The sequence below is a fragment of the Magnolia sinica genome, chromosome 14 (genome assembly GCF_029962835.1).
Source record: "Magnolia sinica isolate HGM2019 chromosome 14, MsV1, whole genome shotgun sequence".
Lineage (NCBI taxonomy): Eukaryota > Viridiplantae > Streptophyta > Magnoliopsida > Magnoliales > Magnoliaceae > Magnolia > Magnolia sinica.
In genome coordinates this window covers 3,492,948-3,511,813 of record NC_080586.1, presented here as the reverse complement: position 1 = coordinate 3,511,813, position 18,866 = coordinate 3,492,948, and the positions used below count along the sequence as shown (strand labels likewise).

The following is an 18,866-nucleotide window of genomic DNA, read 5'->3' as shown; positions in this document are numbered from 1 at the left end:
GGTAATCCTCATGATAAGGCCAGCGTAAAACTGACGAATCATATCACCATATCCCACCTTGAGGGATGGTGGGTCTGAATCTCGATTTACAATTTTGGAAACCACAGGACCTTCGGATTTGCATTCATCATGGTATATGAAAGCCTTTTCTTGCCTTGATACAAGGGCAATTCAAGGAGCTTCCAGTTGGGACATTGACAATTAACATTATTGGCATCCAAATAACATGCAAGAGATACATAAAACCAAAAGAAGAAGAATTTCTACAAAATAACTCTCAGCAACAATGCACATTATAAAATAATAAATGATCATGATCATGATCACTATCCTGAGAATAAGAAGGACAAAAATCATGCTAAACTGTAACAGTTCAACCAAAGGAAAATTCTTAGAATTGCACAAATATTGTAGAACTGCGGTGATACAACATCTATTATTTTCATCAAGTTTGCTACACCTAAACTGCATGAGCATGCAATTATTTTTTTAATAAAATGGACTTCCGGAATCCAGATTTTAAGGTATACAAAAACATAATAAACAGAAATGCAAACTTAATTACTGAAAATTGACAGACAGACATACTAGGAGGCTTATAAGGTGGATCAGGTGTCACAGAAAACTTTTGGTAGTTGCGAAGAATTTCACAAACTTCACTAGGACGAAGCCAGCGGTTTTGCGCTTCTGACAATATCTGTGAAATGTCTGCTGAGCACCCAATCAATGCACATGGTTAGAAATCTCATATATATAACTTAACTTGCAGAATCAAGAGAATGAAAAATTAGATTTCACAAACTTTAAAAAAAAAAAAAAAAAAATGGTTGAAAGATTCTAGAGTCCAATAAGCATGCTCGTGTTCTAATACTTGGGATGAACATAAAACTAACAAATCATTCTGGATTATTACATAAATTAAGAGTCCAAAGTCAACTATACACCAAAAAAACTCAAGAGCTTCATCGGTCAATACAAAAGAAATTAAGAAAACAGCAAAACACACTGACGCATTAGCAACAGGCCATCACTACAAAATCCCCAAAAGTTTGATGAATAATCCCCGATATACACAATGTCTCTTTCCTGCGCATTGTTATCCAACCTATTCAAACCTGATATTGCCTGCCTGTACATCAGAGGAAAATATGGACCAAGGCCAGTAGGTCAAAACGTTTATTAAATTCAATTAAAGAACTGAGAAGGCAAAAAGACTTAGCAGTCTAATACGTTGACTAAATAATTGAAAATTCCTGGTGCAGATCCAGTGAGCAGGTCATTCCTAATTAGACTCGTACCATTGAGGCATTAATGGCCAATATGACTTTCCATTGACACCTGTTGACTTTGCACAAAATCAAGCAATGGATCCTTTCTCGCCATGCAACAGGCCCCACCACAGAAAATGTTCCCTGTACCATCAGAACTTATCTTCCTTCCCCAAACAGGGGGTGATTGGATGCCAGGACTAGCAGTCACTTGAAGTGGTGGGTAATAAGCAATGAAGGTGAGAAAAAGAATAGAGCATCGACAGAGTGGGTTGATCCACTGAGCATGCCTATCATAGCTCAATGGGAAACCCAGGGCCAACCAGGATCGGTCTTCTTAGAGATGATAGAGAAGGAATTGACATTGTTTTCTCTGCTATTGGTGGTTCATTACAAACTGCTAGAGGGGTTGAAGTAGCTCCGTGGTTCTGTGGGGGTCTCCTAATTGTAGAGAGGGATTTGATCAAATCTACCCTATTGGGCAATGAAGAGAAATCACAATGCACTGCTCATGAAACAGGGATCTCGCTTCCACCATCAAGATATAATTTACTTGTCTATTGCCTGAGGAAATGTGATGCAGACCCATGACCCACCTAGGCCCACTATAAGGCCCAACAATTGTGTAGGCCCACAGCCCGCCGTAGGGCCCAACGTATGCTGATTTCTTAAATGTTTACTTATAGATTTGGGGCCTAAATCAATAGTTACAATTTACTAATTTTGGAAGATATGGGGGCTGACTTAAAGATATGATTGGATATATGAGAAGGATGTGATTGAAGATATGTAACTAACTTAGAAATGTAATTTGGATTGTTTCTATATTTTCTTTTGCTATTATTAGGCTTTTCCCATCTTAGGTAGATTCAATTGATTTGAAGTCAACAAAGATTGATTTGAAATCAATCTCTTAGTTCGGGGAATTCCTCGTTAGAGATTCACTTAAGAGTCTATAAAAGGGGGTGCCCCAGGAAGTAGGCATTCCAAAATTTTCTAAGTGTGAATTTTCTTAAGTTTTTGTAACATGAAGTTTGATGTCAATAAAGTATTCCCCCCTCTCTACTCGAATTATTCTTGTAGGTTTAGTCTTGTCCATTTCTTTGCGATTCAGGTGTTGAGATCTCATTAACTCGATAACCAAGTTGCACCAAAATGGTATACGCTACACATTAGTCAAAGAGGGGTTTAATCACCCTAGTTCATGTATAGAACAATAACTACCTAATGCAGGGGCATTTTCACACCGGGCTCGAGTGGGGTGGCCTGTGAGATGCAGGGACACACTCGGGGTGAGTGGCCTGTGTGAGGCGGGTGGCTCGTGTGAAGCGGAACCCATGTGAAGTAGGGCCCGCGAGGGGGGTTCGGCAGAGGTCCTAACCCATGGGATGTGGGGCCTGGGCTATGAGATAAATGGATTGATTCGCCATACTCTATCAATTTGAGCTTTTAAAGCAAGTAGTTAATTGCCTATATCAAAGTGGCATCAAAGCAGGAGGTCTCGTGTTTGAGACTCCTCACCAGAGATGATTAATGCAAGGGCATTTTCACACCAGGCTCGAGTGGAGTGGCCTGTATGATGCTAGGACACACTCGAGGTGGGCGGCCCGTGTGAGGCGGGTGGCTCGTGTGAAGTGAGGCCCACAAGGGGAGTTCGGCCGAGGTCCTAACCCATGGGACGTGAGGCATGGGCTATGAGATAAAGGGATTGATTCGCTATGCTCTATTAGTTTGAGTTTTTAGAGCAAGTGGTTAATTGTACTACATTACTACCCTTGCGTTATTTCTAGTTTATACTCTTTCTTCTTTCAGAAGCCATGTGATTGGGGGGGGGGGGGGGGATGTGTTGTAATTAAAAGAAGCCCATTCCATAGCATAAGACATTGCCCCTCTAATGACCCTCTCCACCCCACTGCTCTCATTCCTAAAGCTCCTTCCATTCATTTTCCTTCACATTGCCCACAAGGTAGCCAATAAACGCAACGGCCTAAGAGCTACTTGATCCTTATTGTGAATACTGGGAAAACCACTGGTTTTCCACTTAATAAAACTGAACCTTCTCAATCCAATTCACTAATGCATCCAAACACATATTCAAACAAGAACACTCAAAGTTAGCATTCCTCCTCACCTCACAAGTATAACTGTTCTTCACTCCACACCTATTGGAATGTTCCATTATCCTTCACACAGGCATCACTCTCAATAAAGTAGATTCAATCATAATAACTTCAAACCTCTCATTTCCATCAAATCAATATTTTTTTTCCAAACTTCCGACAAGCTGGCACACTTTCACATCAAGTCAATGACAGGGGCAACAGCTTACCCATTAGAACAAATGGGAAATACACAACGGAAATATTGTGCGAAGCCCTCTCACCTATTTGCTCCAAAAAGAACCAAATCCATCACTTACAGCCGGTTGCATGCTAACTCAGCATGCAGCATGCAGCCCCATCGTTCCCACCAACGCGTCACTTTTGTAGAACACCCCAGCCATGGAAAAGTTGGGCCCCACAATGAATATCAGCCAGCGCAAGATTCAGTCCGGTTGGGTCGCAAAATAAAAAATCAGAGGGCAGCCGGCAGACTAATTCGACATAAGAGGCATGGATCGATGCCATTTTCGATAGAGGCAATCCTCACCGCAGGGCCCACCTTTTTCATGACGACCAATGTCACTTACATGTGACGCATTTTCCAGAAAGACAGGGCTGTATGTGATAACTTCTCCACTGAAAACCGAGTCCGTCACATTAATGCAAAAGCTTAAACTCGATACAATTGAAACTTTCCGCATTAAATCAAAACACTATCCTAATCAACGCTCTTCCGCAACAAAAACCTAAATCCACGCGGGCAATGAGAAAATACCAGGAAAAATTCATTTTCCACAACGGAAAAAAAAAAATCCATCTTAAAATGATCGGATTGAAATGCCAATCCACCATCTCTGATAACATTCCTAACCGTATAAGCATTTAAATATTAAAACGAGGAAAATTACACACAAAAAAAAAAAGAAGGAAACTGACCTAATTGAGGATTCAAACCGTATCTTCTGCTATCAGCCATCCAAAATCGAATAAATCCCTTTTAATCTGCTGAAATTCATGCAGAAATGTGAAATCCAAACAGGCGAGAGAGAGCGAGGGACAGAGGAAATGAAATGAAAAGAAAATGAGGATCGAGACCGAAAAAAGAGGGAAGAGAGAGATGAAACTCGGGCTGCGTATGACGCTTGATACGTAGGCACTCAGAATATTACACGTGGCATATTATAACTAAAAAAAACCGCGTAGATTGTGCATCCCACTGTCTTAAGTGCACAAACCTAAGATTAGATCGGTTAAATGATCATAACCTCTGATTCATGGACACTTTTTTTGTGTGGAAGTAGGACCGTAGGATATTTTTCATTTTTAACCGTCCAATAAATGTCCTACAATCCGATAGTCAAATGATCAAACAAGCTTTAATTTTGGTCCATGATAAATCAACACTGGTTACCGTGATTTTAACAGCTTTGATTTGACTTTTTTTTTCCACTTATACAACTTCTAAGTGCCTGTAGATCATCCACCAGTGCCTGCCGGAGTATTAAAGTTTTTCTCTTCACAGATACACGACACGCATCATTTAGTATACACGTCTTTTCAATTCTTTCAAATGGAGCTAATGGTCCGGTAATCTGGACCGTTGGCCTGTCCGCCCTACCGTGGATGGAACGTAAGTTAAAATATGATAGATTGGGAGATTTCATCGACCAATATATTAGATCAATCTCAGTTGAATTCGGACTGTATTTGTGCTGTTGTTCTTAACCGTTCATCTTTAGGCGCAGAAATTGAAAGGTTAGATGGGTTGATATTGACGAGACTGTCCAAAACGTATCAATGGTGCTGATTGACGAAGCATGGACCCACTTACACTTACCATGATCGAGAAAACCGTGTAGAGTGAGCAAAGCGGTCCACTTGTAGCATATTACTCCAGGTAAAGAAAGAGGAAAAAGTACTCAACAAATATTAGTACGATTCGCGCGAGGAGAGGTTGTAGAGGTAATTCCAGGGAAAAGTGCAAGTGGCACACGTGTAAGTGATCCAGGCCACTTATCATGTGGTGCAACTGTCCACATGACCTACGCAAAAAAAGTGATATCTTCATACACGCCATGGATCCATCGTGTCTAAGAAAAATGGACTGATGGAAAGATCAATGGTTTTTATTCGTGGTACATGTATGGACAGCCTATTAATTGTGGGGACGGTACATTTCATGGTGGACCCCATCTTATGAATGGACGGATCTATTGTTCTTGTGCGAAATTCACACGTGTGCCCAGAAAAGCCTCCCGATCTCATCTCTCTTCGCGCGAATCGCCTAGATATTTATTGAATTATGTGAAAATAGTCAAGGGCCATTTTCACACCGGAGAAATCAACGCGGTACTGTAGCAGATTATCTAACCATACGTGTAAAGGCGGCCACTTTTTCACGTCCCAAAAACGATAGCACGACACAGACCGTCCAAATAGTGGGTCCTGCTTAAGGTGGAGAACATCCCTGAATTTGATCCATCTTACCATCCTAGGATCAGAACAAAGGTCGTTGTTGGTTTAATTTAGACCATTGATTTTTTCCCACTTTGGCATATTCCAAACTCTAGCCATCCATTTGATGGCCACTCACTGTTCAGCTAGCATCGTCAATCATCCATTTTGTGTTGGATTATGAATATGGCCCATCTACAATCTGACCCACTTTTTGAACGGTTCAAATTTGGAAATGTCAGTGACATGTGTTCAGTAATAGTGTGCATGTGCATGGATCCTCGTCTTCTTCCGGTGCATGTCTCAAAATAACAACGACGTAGGTGAGTTGGCGGTAGCCTGGAAGTATTTGTTGTCCGTTGTTTCAGCTCAATCGAGAGCATAGGCCCAAATTTTATTCAGACAAGTCAAAAGTATACTTGACGTGGGGACAAACGTGATGAGGTCCATTACTATCTTCCTAGAGAATGATTAATTTGATTCCAAGGGAGCTTCTTTGAACTCAAAATTCACAGGGAAAAGAAATTACCTTTAAGTAGGAATGCCAAGAGTTATAAGAAGTCCATGAATTTTATTTATTTTTTTTGGGTTAGCATGTTAGCACACACGGTGTGAATACACACACTCCATGTTAGCCACCCCCACTAGGGATCAATACCAAGACCTCATGTGTTGAAACGAGGTATCTACACTCAATCTACCAATTGAGCTATGAGTCTAGGTGTAAGTCTATGAATTAAACTATAGTGGTAACTTTCTAAAATTAATAACTTACTATAAATAATAAATTTTAATTTATACTAAGTGTCTTGTGTGGCTTATAATATTTTCTTAATTTTTCTAAATGCTTTTGTATATTAAACACAATTTCTAAAGCCCAACGGATAACATGTTATAATAAAACTAAAATCTACTAAAAATAGAAAAAACAGAAATAAATATGAAATTTGACCATCAATTTGATGGAATCTTATAAATTTAGCATGGGTAACCTAGCTATGCAGGGTTGGTTAGCTAAAGTAGCTCGTCCTATTCTAAAATTATATATAGTATGTTGAATAACTTATTCCAACTTGCAAGATATGTCTGATTCAAGGTTACAACAATTTTGCTAACTTTTGCCTTCAACCAAGCCTTCTTCGATCCATCTTAGACATGAAAGTATTCATGACCCACTCTACATCAATACTACACCACAGGAAACAATAGTAATTTACTATTAAAAACTTTTTTCCATTACACAAGTATTGGATTGAGTTGACATTTATCTTTTTCTTTTCTTTTTGTCATTATATGACCTTCGATGGTAAAATAAATATTACGATGAGGCTTACCATGTATTTTCCTTTTCATTTTCTTAATGTCACCGGATGAGTTGGAAAAATAAATAGATGTCATAGATATATAATGCATGTTTGGAAGGAGCTTTCGTTGTCCGGGACACGCCCTCGTGGGGTGGATTTGGTAGGTGTGACATTTGTCTGGGGCTCATGATGATTTACGTGCCTTTTTTCTCTCTCTCTCTCTCATGTTTTACACATTTATTCACGCTCACAGAATTACACCAATAAAACTTCATCATAATAGGTACCTGAACATATAACCCCATGGCTATCATCCTATAATCCCACGTTGAAAGACTGGTGAGTCTACTGCCGAGCCTTAAGGCATGATCCAAGAACGAGGCTGACTCAAATCTTAAGTGGACCACGGCATAAGATTCCACCAAGGCATGAATAAATCCCCACCATTAAAAACTTCATGAATTCCACTGGAATGCTTATTTTCCATCCGACGGTTGATAAGGTCACAAACACCTAGATGAAAAGACCATGCAAATATCATCTTATCCAAAGCATTTATGGGCCACAAGAAGTATTTAATGGCCAATCGCCATTGTTTACTGTACCATGGTACAGCAGGGATTTGAAACTGCTTCATTTTTTATAACCTAAAATGAGCTTTCAATACAGATGGACGGTGTGGATTTAGTCAAATACATCACAGTGGGCCCTACAGTTAGGGGTGGGCCACCCAGCTCGGTGGATCCGGGGTCACACCAAATCCGCTCCCCCCACTAAGCATTTACCCCGTACCCTCGGCAGAATCTTGGTCTGGTGCGGTTGGCTGGAACATACTATACATGCCCATCCAGCATAGTTACATCAGCTCCAACAATAAAAAAAAGGGCCCATGTTGTGATAATCCAGACCATTAGTTGTATAGCTAACACCTCCTCGATGAACCATGCAACAAAATTTCTTCTAAAGGATGGTATTAAACATGAGATTTCGGCCCATGGATGGACGGTTCAAAAGAGAGATGCAACAACGTCCCACATTCAACTGAAAAAATATCCCAACAAGGGTCACTAAGATCTTCCAATATACATTAACTTTGTATCACATTCCATCCCTGATGCGACTCAACAGATTGATAATCTGGATTACCAAAACATGGGCCCCACTAGTCAAAACTAGAAGCCGTGTATGCTGCGTGCACGTATGCAGACCGCGTGCATATAATTTGTCCCGGAGAATGCGACGCGAATTGACCACTGAACCACGTAGCTAAGTACTGTGGGCCTTACTTTGATGTATTTATTGGATCCACGCGATCCTAGAGGTCGTTTTAGTCAACGAACCAAAGAGTTAGACTTACATAAAGGGCATGTCTGTCCTGTGCCAATTCCACTCCATGTTTTGGAAGAATGGAAAAGCTTGGAATTAGATAAGATGGAATTACATTCGGTTTTGTGTCAATATTAGCAAGTTGCGTGGGTCCAAACATGATGTGTGGGCTATATCCACACCATCCACCCATTTTTCGAGATCATCTTAGAACATAGGCTAAAAAATCATCCAGATCTAAAGCTTAAGTAGACCCCACCATAGAAAGCAACGGGGATTGAATACTTACCGTTGAAAACTTCTTTGGGGCCACATAAGTTTTGGATCTTTCTCATTTTTAAGCCCATGCCATAAAATGAGGTTACAAAATAAATGAACAGTTCAGATATAACACATGTGTTATTCTCAATAGTTTCAAATGATGGTGGGTCTATCCATTTAATGTACCACTGTGTTACCAACAAGGGGCGGAATTAAACTTATCCTGTGGCAACAGGGACAATCCCTGCCATAGGTAATAATTATGTTTTTTTGAATCCCATCCCACTTAATCATTTCCAATGTCATGCCCTAAACAGGCCCTAAGTGAACTCCAACATAGAGGTATTGAATGCCTACCATTAAAAACTTCTTAGGGCCACTAAGGGCCTATTTGCCAGTTGCATTGGAAAGGATTAGGTGAGATGAGATTTAAAAAACATAATTATTAACCATGGCAGGGATTGTTCCATGTTACCATGGGATAAGCTTAATTCCATGCTTCGTCTGTAATACGGTGGTACATTGAATGAATATACCTATCATCATTTGAAACTATTGAGAATAACACATATGTGTTATATTTAAACTGTTCATTTGTTTTGTAACCTTAGTTTATGGCATGGGCTTAAAAATGAAGTAGATCTAAAACTTATGTAGCCGTAAAGAAGTTTTCGACGGTAAGTATTTAATCCCCATTGCTTTCTATGGTGGGGTCCACTTGAGCTTTAGATTTACTTGATTTTTTAGCTCATGCTCTAAAATGATCTCGAAAAATGGATGGACAGTGTAGATATAGCTCATATATCATAGTAGGACCTACACAACTTGCTAACATTGAGTGAAATTGGCATGGGACCAATGCGATTCCATCTAATCTACTTCCAAACTTTTCCATTCTTCCTCAACATGGAGTGGAATTGGCACAGGAGTAGATGCAAGTCCATCCCACCTAATCCTTTCCAAGACAACTGGCCAAACAAGCCCTGAAGGTTTTTGTCAAGATGATACTCTTGATTTCCCATATTCCATGTATATGTTCAACCCTCTTCCGTATCAATGTTTAGGGTTGTACATAAAACAAGTTTGCTCGGTTAGCTTGCTTAACTCGGCTCAAAAAAGTTTGATTTGACTTGGTTTGAAAGTGAGTTGAGTCAATTTTTTAAGCTCAAAAAATTTTCAGGCCAAGCCATGCTAACTTTTTGAGCTTTAAAATATTTTTAAGTTCGGGCTTTTTAATTTTTAAACTTATTAGTACACCCACTGTTAGTTAACACTGCACTGTTAGTCACTCCCACTAAAGATAATATCAAGACTTAAGTGTTGAAACGAGATATCTTTCCCTTAGCCTACCACTTGGGCCATGGATTGGGGTATAGCTGAGTCGGAGCTTGCTTGAGCTCGGCTCAACTCGGATAGAACCCCAACTTGAATCGAATCAGATCAATGACTCGGTGCAGATACAACACATACAACATGCGGGGCCACGGAACTTGTTGACGTCACTTGATTAGCCGAGTCTGCTTACTACTGGCTCAGTAGCTAATACGCATAACACTGACAGGGATCTTCGTGGGAAGGTTAGCCAGAGGTCTGATCATTCCACGCGCGTGCGAATGGTACACACACGCGGGCTCATGTAGCATAATGTGACACATTGTGAGAATGAGCTTTCTATCAGGGGGAGCTGCACTGTCTATATTGTAAAACTCTGACCTTCTCGCATCTCAGGTGGGCCACAGGATATCAAAACAAATATATGGCCAGATAGAAACTGTGACCGTCAATTTACTTTGTATGTTGTGATCCACCCAAAGAGTTAAATTATCCAATTAATTGGATATATGATCTAAATATTATTTACAATCTTATACAAAGCTCAGATCGTACGCAAAATTTCAAATGTACACGTGTTTCTCGCGTGTGGATATTTACGGCTCTACACGCGATGGAATTAGCAAACCACCTTTTAGCACTTACGTAAACTGGTAAGTGTGAATGCCGCGGATTCCCTGGTGACCGTGCAGGCGCAGTAGGGCCCGTAATGATGTATTATTTTTATATCCACGCCGTCCATCCGTTTTTCCAGATCATTTTAAGTCATAAACCCAACAATGAAGCAGATCAATGGCTCAAGTGGACCACAATTAGGAAACAATGTAGATAACGACAAACACCGTTGAAATATTTCTAGGGCCCACCGTTATTTTTATTTGCCATCCAGCCTGCTCTTAAGTTAACATAGACCTGGATGAAGGGAAAAGACAAACATTAGCTTGATCAAAAAACTTTTGTGGCTCTAAACAAGTTTTCAAAGGTAGACATTCAATTCCCTTTCTTTTTTCTTTTTTCCTCCCGTGGTGTGATCCACTTATGAGATGGATTTGGAACCCCCACCCTTGGTGTGTTTGGTATGGTACCGGGAGTGTGAATCAACTTTAATTCAAAAATATTTATTCACCGTGTATTCAGGGGTTTGAATATAATTATTAAATCAACTTTAATATGCCTAATTAGTGAGATATATAAATTTTGAGACTGTGGTTATGATAAGCTCGCTGAAATATATGCTTTGCTTGAAAATGATGAAATTTCAAGTCTTGAATGGACCACAATTACAAGATCATGTATGAGTGACTAAATAGCTATTTTTAATCATTGATTAATATGGACAATGTTTGGACGGTATTGATTTACATGGACAATGTTTGGACGGTGCTGATCATCATTAGTAAGTCATGTGCCTGATAGAATGATAGTATATAGTGATACACATGTTATATCTACAATTACTGAAATGGTTTTAGGTATAATCCCAGTTCTCACGATGGATTGCAAATCTCTTTATGGGGATTAGAGGCCCCCCGGATTTGAAACCCCCGGTCACCATATGCCGCCAAACATCTAAGGGGATCCGAAACCCCCTCCAATCCACGGTGCCAAACAACCGGTAGGATCTGCTTAGTTTATGCGTTCATAGTCTAAATGAGCTGGAAAGACGACGGCGTGGATAAAATACATATTTCACCCTGGCTCCACAGAACTTTGGTCTCGAGGAATATCTCTTAAGACCGTCTCCAGGCAATCCGCGTCCGGTGATTTCAAAATACTCAAATATAAGCTGATCCTCCTCATCTGATGAGTGATTTAAAATCGACGGTGGACAAAGAAACAAGATAACGATCTATTTTGCCACGGGAAATTGATGATCTGATTTTCTTACAGGTATGATTTCTAAAATATACACCATCCATGATGGATCCCCCTGGATGGACCGTTCTGATTGAAACATCACCGTGCCATATGGTTATAAAGAGAATACATCAACAGTTACAAATACAATGGGGAATTTACCACTGGTTGGGCGGTCAGGATCACCCGAAAAATGCTCCGCCAAAGGTGGGCCCACCGATGAGCACGTTTTTAAAGGTAGGACAGTCAATCACCACTGTTTCTTATGTTATGGCCCACCTGATGATCGGATCTGCTTTATTTCTCGCATGATGCCATAAAATGATATGAAAAAAATGAATGGACGGCGTGGATACATAATACATACATCAAGGTGGGTCCCATGGTAACCCCTCGGTGAGGGCTTCACTCACCCAATCCGCTCTCCCAAGAAAGGCCTGGGCTAAAAGTTGCACGTTCGATTCGATCCTAACCGTTCAAATGGACGTTTCAAGAAGAAGATGGCCAAAAGTCACAGCCAACGTGAAATTTGGACGGATGTGATCATCTAAACAGTCAGAACTTTGGCATTTGGCCTGTCAATGGTGAGCCACTTGTAGACTGGTTCCGGTCATCTGACATACACGACCCGAGTACAGATTCTGAGTTCACCAGAGGTGCACTGCCCTTTTAGTAGGGGAGCGATTCGATGCTCTGCCTGTGTAGGATGCTTGATATACAGACAATCAGAAAACTGTACACGTGGCATACGTTAAGTAATCTTAAACCACCAAAAGTACTGTAATTCATGGTAACCTATTCAAATTCCCAAATTTATGTTAGTTGAATAATCTTAACAGCTGATTTGTGGGCACTTGTTTGTTGAGATAGGACCGTTCGATATTTTTCATCTCAACCGTCCGATAAATGTCCACCAACACAATACTTATATAATCAAATAACTATAATTTCTTGTCGGTGATACATCTAAATTGAGACCTATAATTTGATCAGTTTTTTAATTATTTGTACGCCACGTGTACAGCTATTCAGTGCCTGCGTATGGTGTATCGCCCCCTGCCAGAGTATCAAAGCTTCTTTGTTCACTTGCATGACATCCCTTTAGAATGTAGAATACGAGAAATGAAACAGTATTCATCCGGCTATATATTGGAGCCCACTAAAAACGATCAGAAACGACGACTTGACTCGTGCGTTGACTAAGGTTGTTGATTGCCTGTAACCCCAGACCACCGAAAGTTCCTGCGGTTGGAAGGTGGGTGGGGTCCATCTTGATTCTTGTGAGAAATCCACCCCGTCCATCCGTTTTCCCAGATCATGTTAGGACTTCAGCATGAAAATGAATCAGATCCAATACTCAGGTGGGACACCCGACGGAAAAAAAAAAAGTGGGGAGGGAAATGCCTGCTGTTGAAACTTTCCTGGGTCCACCGTGATGTTTATATGCCATCCAAACCGTTCATAAGGTCATTCCCACTGGGATGAGCTGAAAACATAAGATCTGTGTCCTGATCCAAAAATTCTGTGGTGCCAAGAGATGTTTCAACCGTGGACGTTCAATCCTCACTATTTCCTATCGTATTTCCCATTTGAGTTTGGATCCGCCTCATTTTCCGGCTATTGTCCTAAGATGAGCTAGGAAAACGGATGAAAGGAGTGGATTTCTCACAAACATCATGGTGGGCCCCACTAGCTTCCGATGGCACTACTTCATTGCACACATAGCATAAATGTACTTCAATCCATACCACCCAGATGGTAGGCATATTGTATTGGAGAATATCTAGAACAGTGATGGATTGATCTTAATCCATCCAATGGTTGTCATCAAACAAACGGTTAAAAAGAAAATCTATTATCTATGAACGGTACGCGTCATCAAACAAACGGTTAAAAACAAAACCTATGATCTATGAGCAGTGCGCACCGATTCTTGTTTTTGACAAGTGGGGCCCACAGTTCGGTAATCTAGACCATTGGGCTGTTCAACCCACCCTAGATCAGGACCCTTCATTTTTTCTTTAGTATAAAGTGGACTACTTCTCTTCGTAACCATCCGCTGTAGGCCAGAAATCAAAAGGCTGAGATTGTCTAAGAAGGAGATCATGGCGAAAAAAAATAAATCCATCCACGGTCACAACAGGCCAATGGATGGTGATGATGGGGAAAACCTGGGCCCACCAGTCAGAACTGAAAACTATGTATATCGAATCTTGCAAAGATGGACCATTTTCGTATAATTCTTGAGGTTTGCAAATTCCAATCACGTGTAGCGCCGTACACATCCACATGTAGGTACGCACACGTGTGAATATGACAGACTGTGGCAGGTTTGAACTTTATATAAAGTTGGAAATGATTCTTTGCCTTCTGTCTGGAAAATCAGATAACTTCATTCTTCAGTGGGCCCTAACGTACAAAGTAATATCGACCGTTAAAACTATTTCTAACCATTCGCACATTTGGATATGTTGTGGCCCACCCGAGAATTCAAATACTCACCACAGAATATCTAAACAAGGTCGCTCATCTAACGGTAAGCTCAGATCTCAGACACGTGTCACATTGCAACACAGGTGGATTGGGCAGCTCACACGCGCGTGGAATTAGTAAACCTCGTAATCCCTTGCTTGGAAAATAGTACTCAGATATATATCAGCCAGCTCAGCCGGGCCCCACACGTCCTAACTTTCGAGCATGATTGGACAGCGATGCATAGCTGTATACCATTTCCATGCTATCAACGATAGAAAACAACGAGAAAATTTTTCTTTTTTTAAAAAGACGACGGAGAATCTATAGACGAAGAAAACAAAATAGCATGATATATGGGATAACGGGACCGTCCTTTTGTGGGCCCCAGCACAACAAGGACAGTCCCACTTGACCACCACACTGAACCCGAGGTGAGTGTTGAGTTGATAGGAAAGCCCCACATAGTAATTTCCACGAACTCATCCAAACCATTCATTTGATGGGCCCCACCAATCTCCAAATGATCAATATGGTCGGCCAACATAATTTCATATTATGGCTAGGCCAACCTGATTTTTGGTGTATCCTAATTTCATGGTGGAGTGACCCTGCTAGGGCTGAAAGTTGGGTTGGGTTGGATTAGGTTGGGTTGGTGCTTAACCTAGCTCAACCCAAAGTTCCCATGCGTCAACTTTAACCCAACTCAACCCAATCTCGGGTTAGAAATTTTCAACCCAAGTCTAACCTATGCCGTTCAGGTTTGCTGAGTTGGTTGAGTAGATATATGTTGATATTTTTGTTATAACATTAGTTTATTATATTATCAATACATGTCTTATTTTTTATACTCATAATTTTGTTTATCATATATGTAGTTATTTATTGTAAAGAAGTTAATTTTTTTAAATAAACAAGCTAAAATATAGGATAACTCCTTTAAAAGCCGTATTGTGTATCAAGCAATCTATTCGGAAGAGAGAAATTTGGCGTGTCATGTTAGCTCAAGTCATTGAAAATGACATGGACTAGTAAACCCAAAGGCATTGGAATTTCTTGTGTCTTCAACATAGACAATCTGCACTCAATTATAATTAAGTCATAAAAAACTTATAGATCGATCGGGTTTGAGTTGGGTCGGGTGGGGCAACCCAAGCCCAACCCATGTTTTATCAGGTTGGTGTTTGTATGGCCCAAGCTTGAGACCAAACTCGAAATATTCTGCTCAAGCTGAACCCACTGTTGGGTTGATCACAAGTCGGTCGGGTTGAACCTGCCCAACTTTCAACCCTAACTCTGCCCAGTATATTTATGCCCAGCCTTACATAGGGGAGCCCTTGTGGGTGTAGCTAAATAAGTACAAGGGTAGGTATACGGCAATCCATACTCAAACAAAATATTATATATAAACAATTAATACATATATAAATAAATAATATCATATGTATTTCACCATCTAGGTCAAATTTCCAAACTATCTATTTTAACATAAATATGTTATTTGCTTAGTATAAAATGACATATAGTACAATTGCTACTATGTAAAACAAGCATAGAACTTACAAAATCAAGTCTTCATGAATAATTTATATACCAAATCAAGAGTTATAATAAATTTGCGAGGAGTTTGATACATAGAGTATGATGCCTGATACACGGGATTCGTAAATCATAATATAGCTCAAATTAAATTAAGTAAATTGCTAAAGTAGATATTAAATGAGAGTTCTAAAAACATGTTAGTTGAACAATCCTAAACTTCAATTTGAAGACACCTTTTTGTTGGGATGGGACCATTAGATGCTTTTTTCACTTTTGATTGTCCAAAAAATGTTAAAATCCAACCAACAATCTTAACTTTTAGTTCATGTATGGGGCCCATAGTTTGGATGGTTTTTGTTTTGATTACTTGTATTCCACGTATGCAGTGTCACATATTAACGCAAGTCATGATTAAAAAAAAGGGTTTTATTAGTACTTGCTATTTTTACTCCCTTAAAATAAGGGATTTAGTAGCAATTTGTATTTGTAATTATGTAGAGATTTGCTTAGTAGTTAGTATTTGTGTTTAACTAGAAAATTTGCTTAGTTGTTAGACTTTATATTTATCTTCCCATCTAAATAAGATTATAGGGCTCTTTTTATGCCGTTCTCTTGGGGGAATAATGAAACATACATGATTTTTACCTTCAATTATGTTTTACATAAGAAAATGCCATTTTCCTATTTCACATGGGCTATGGGCCCTATCATTTGGTATCAGAGCAGCCCTTCCTGAGGCATGCCAAGGAAACCAAAAAAAGCGATGGAAGCAGTCAAGTAAAATGGAGAGACGTGTAGGGTAATTGGGGGAAGTTTTGGCTCAAATGAACAATAAGCTCGAATTAATCTAACAAATCTTCCGACTTCCTTTCACTACCAATAGAGAGCAATTAGGAGTTGGAGAATTTAGTATTGCGACTTCAAACGAGCAAAGCCCTGAAAAGATTCAAATGCATTTCACTCGGGTCAATTTTTCCTACTTCAATGGGCATGACCCATTGAAGTTCATTTATAAATATGAGTAATTTTTTTACTACCATCACCCATTGAAGTTCATTTATAAATATGAGTAATTTTTTTACTACCATCGAACAATGAAAATTGAAGAAGGATCTCCTTACCTTGCTTTACATAAATGGACCTGCGTCGACGTGGTTTCAAGGGTATAGCAATGTGAACCCTAACATCTCACAGAAGGGAATGACAGAGGCTATGTTAGTTTGTTTTGGGCCAATCAATCATGCAAATCTCGACAACATGTTGGCCAAATTATGGCAAGAAACATAAACAGTCTAAAGCCATCAAGACAAATTTGAGCACCTTGCCAAACCACAATAAAGGATGGTCGTATCGGGCTCTAATAGGCACGTTCATTCAGGAGTTGTGTAATGAGTTTGGCCAATAAGTGTTGACGTTTCAACCCTTTACTCTGTAGGATGCAATGGAGTTTGGTTCGTCGCTAGGAAGAGAAGCTTGCACTCTTGAGAAAGTCTTTGCAACCAACACCTAGTCATGTGCTAATGCCAACAGATTTGGGAGGGTTTGTTAGTATATGGTCGAATGCTGCACCCATGTAATCCCCATCCAAAATTTTGGCTTGTAGTAGTCATGACTCTTTTGAAAAATATCACACCCGAAGAGATAAGGATCAAGCGTAATCAAAGTCTTTGTGTATTACTGCGATGAACACTTTACAGCAGGCCATCATTGCAAACAAATGCAGATCTTCATGATTAAGGAACCAGAGAACCACCCGATTTGTTGCAAGTGAAATATGACCCTGATTCAACAGTGAAGGTTTCGTGGCATGCCAAGTGAAGACACTACATGGGAACTATAGAGTGATCCTATTTTAACATCATAAGGTCATGGGCTGCAAGCTTTAGAGGAGGGCAATATGATGTACTTAACATATTCATGCAAGTCTTACCAGTAAATAAGTTATCTTAGTAGTAGTTATTTTTGCTTCTCTAAAACAGGAAATTTGTTAACTTTATGATTATATAGAGTTTTGTTTAATTATTAGTATTTGTGTTAAGTAGGAGATTTTCTTAGTTATTAATATTTATGTTTATCTTGCCATCTAGGTAAGATTTTGTAACCCTTTTTATGTAGTTCTTTTGGGGGAGTAATGAAACTTAGATAATTTTTTATGTTCAACTGTGTTTTACACAAGAGAACACCCTCTCTCTCTTTCATGTGGGCTGGATAGGACTTGGACACTATCATAATCATGTGATGAATTGAAAACAACATGAAGAAGCATTGTTTTTTAATTTACCTTTTATTCTTCCAATATAAAATAGCATGCAATCATGCTATATTTTATGTTTTTTTTAGAAATTTTTTTTTTAATTTATACTATAAAATTTAATTTTTATGATCCACATTGTTCATCATATGATCCACACAATGCTTGGACTTGACCCGAACATCACATAGACCCAAAACTCAAGTAGGAAGAAAAAGTGTAAAATCATGCCTAAAACCTCTAAATTCAAGTGGTGGGGCAGCCCACATGAGTTTCAAAATGGAGTCATTTTAGGCAAAGTCCATTAATCCTGATGATTCTTCTGGTACTAACAAATTAGATGACATATATATATCAGTCATCATGGCCCCATGCAAAACTAACGGCGGGCATCTCATCCCAACTCTTCCCTATGGTGTGACCTACCTGAGTTTTGGACTCACCTGATTTGTGGGTTGTAAGGTGAAAATGAAGCAATCCACCTAATGGACGGAGTGGATCTCATGCACCTTGTTCTCCAAGTGCAGTTTGGGGGTTGCCAGTAGGCATGCCTTTGTGTGCATAGGCATAGTCAGGCTAGCGCTGTTCTTCAATAATAACTTATTTGATACGAAGATGAATTTAAAAATATTCAAATGGACTAAAAAACAACAGTCCAAAAAGCAGCTCATAACCCTCGTTCACATGAATGGCAATA

At 39.6% G+C, this 18,866-nt stretch overlaps 1 protein-coding gene across 3 annotated transcripts in view; it reads right to left on the bottom strand.

Annotated features, from left to right (window-relative positions):
- The window catches only part of LOC131225684 (calmodulin-binding transcription activator 1-like), a 38,818-nt gene extending 34,351 nt beyond the window's left edge, over positions 1-4,467 (bottom strand). Inside the window, exons 1-2 of one of the 3 annotated variants that reach the window (XM_058221259.1) lie at positions 4,307-4,467; positions 589-708 (exon numbers count right to left, since the gene is read on the bottom strand). In XM_058221259.1, coding sequence (XP_058077242.1) covers positions 589-708; positions 4,307-4,346 — 160 coding nt within the window. In that variant the 5' untranslated portion in view covers positions 4,347-4,467. Of the gene's footprint in view, positions 1-588; positions 712-4,306 lie in introns of all 3 variants that reach the window. The other 2 variants (XM_058221258.1, XM_058221260.1) reach the window with 2 other exon arrangements.
- Between the last annotated feature and the right edge of the window lie 14,399 nt (positions 4,468-18,866).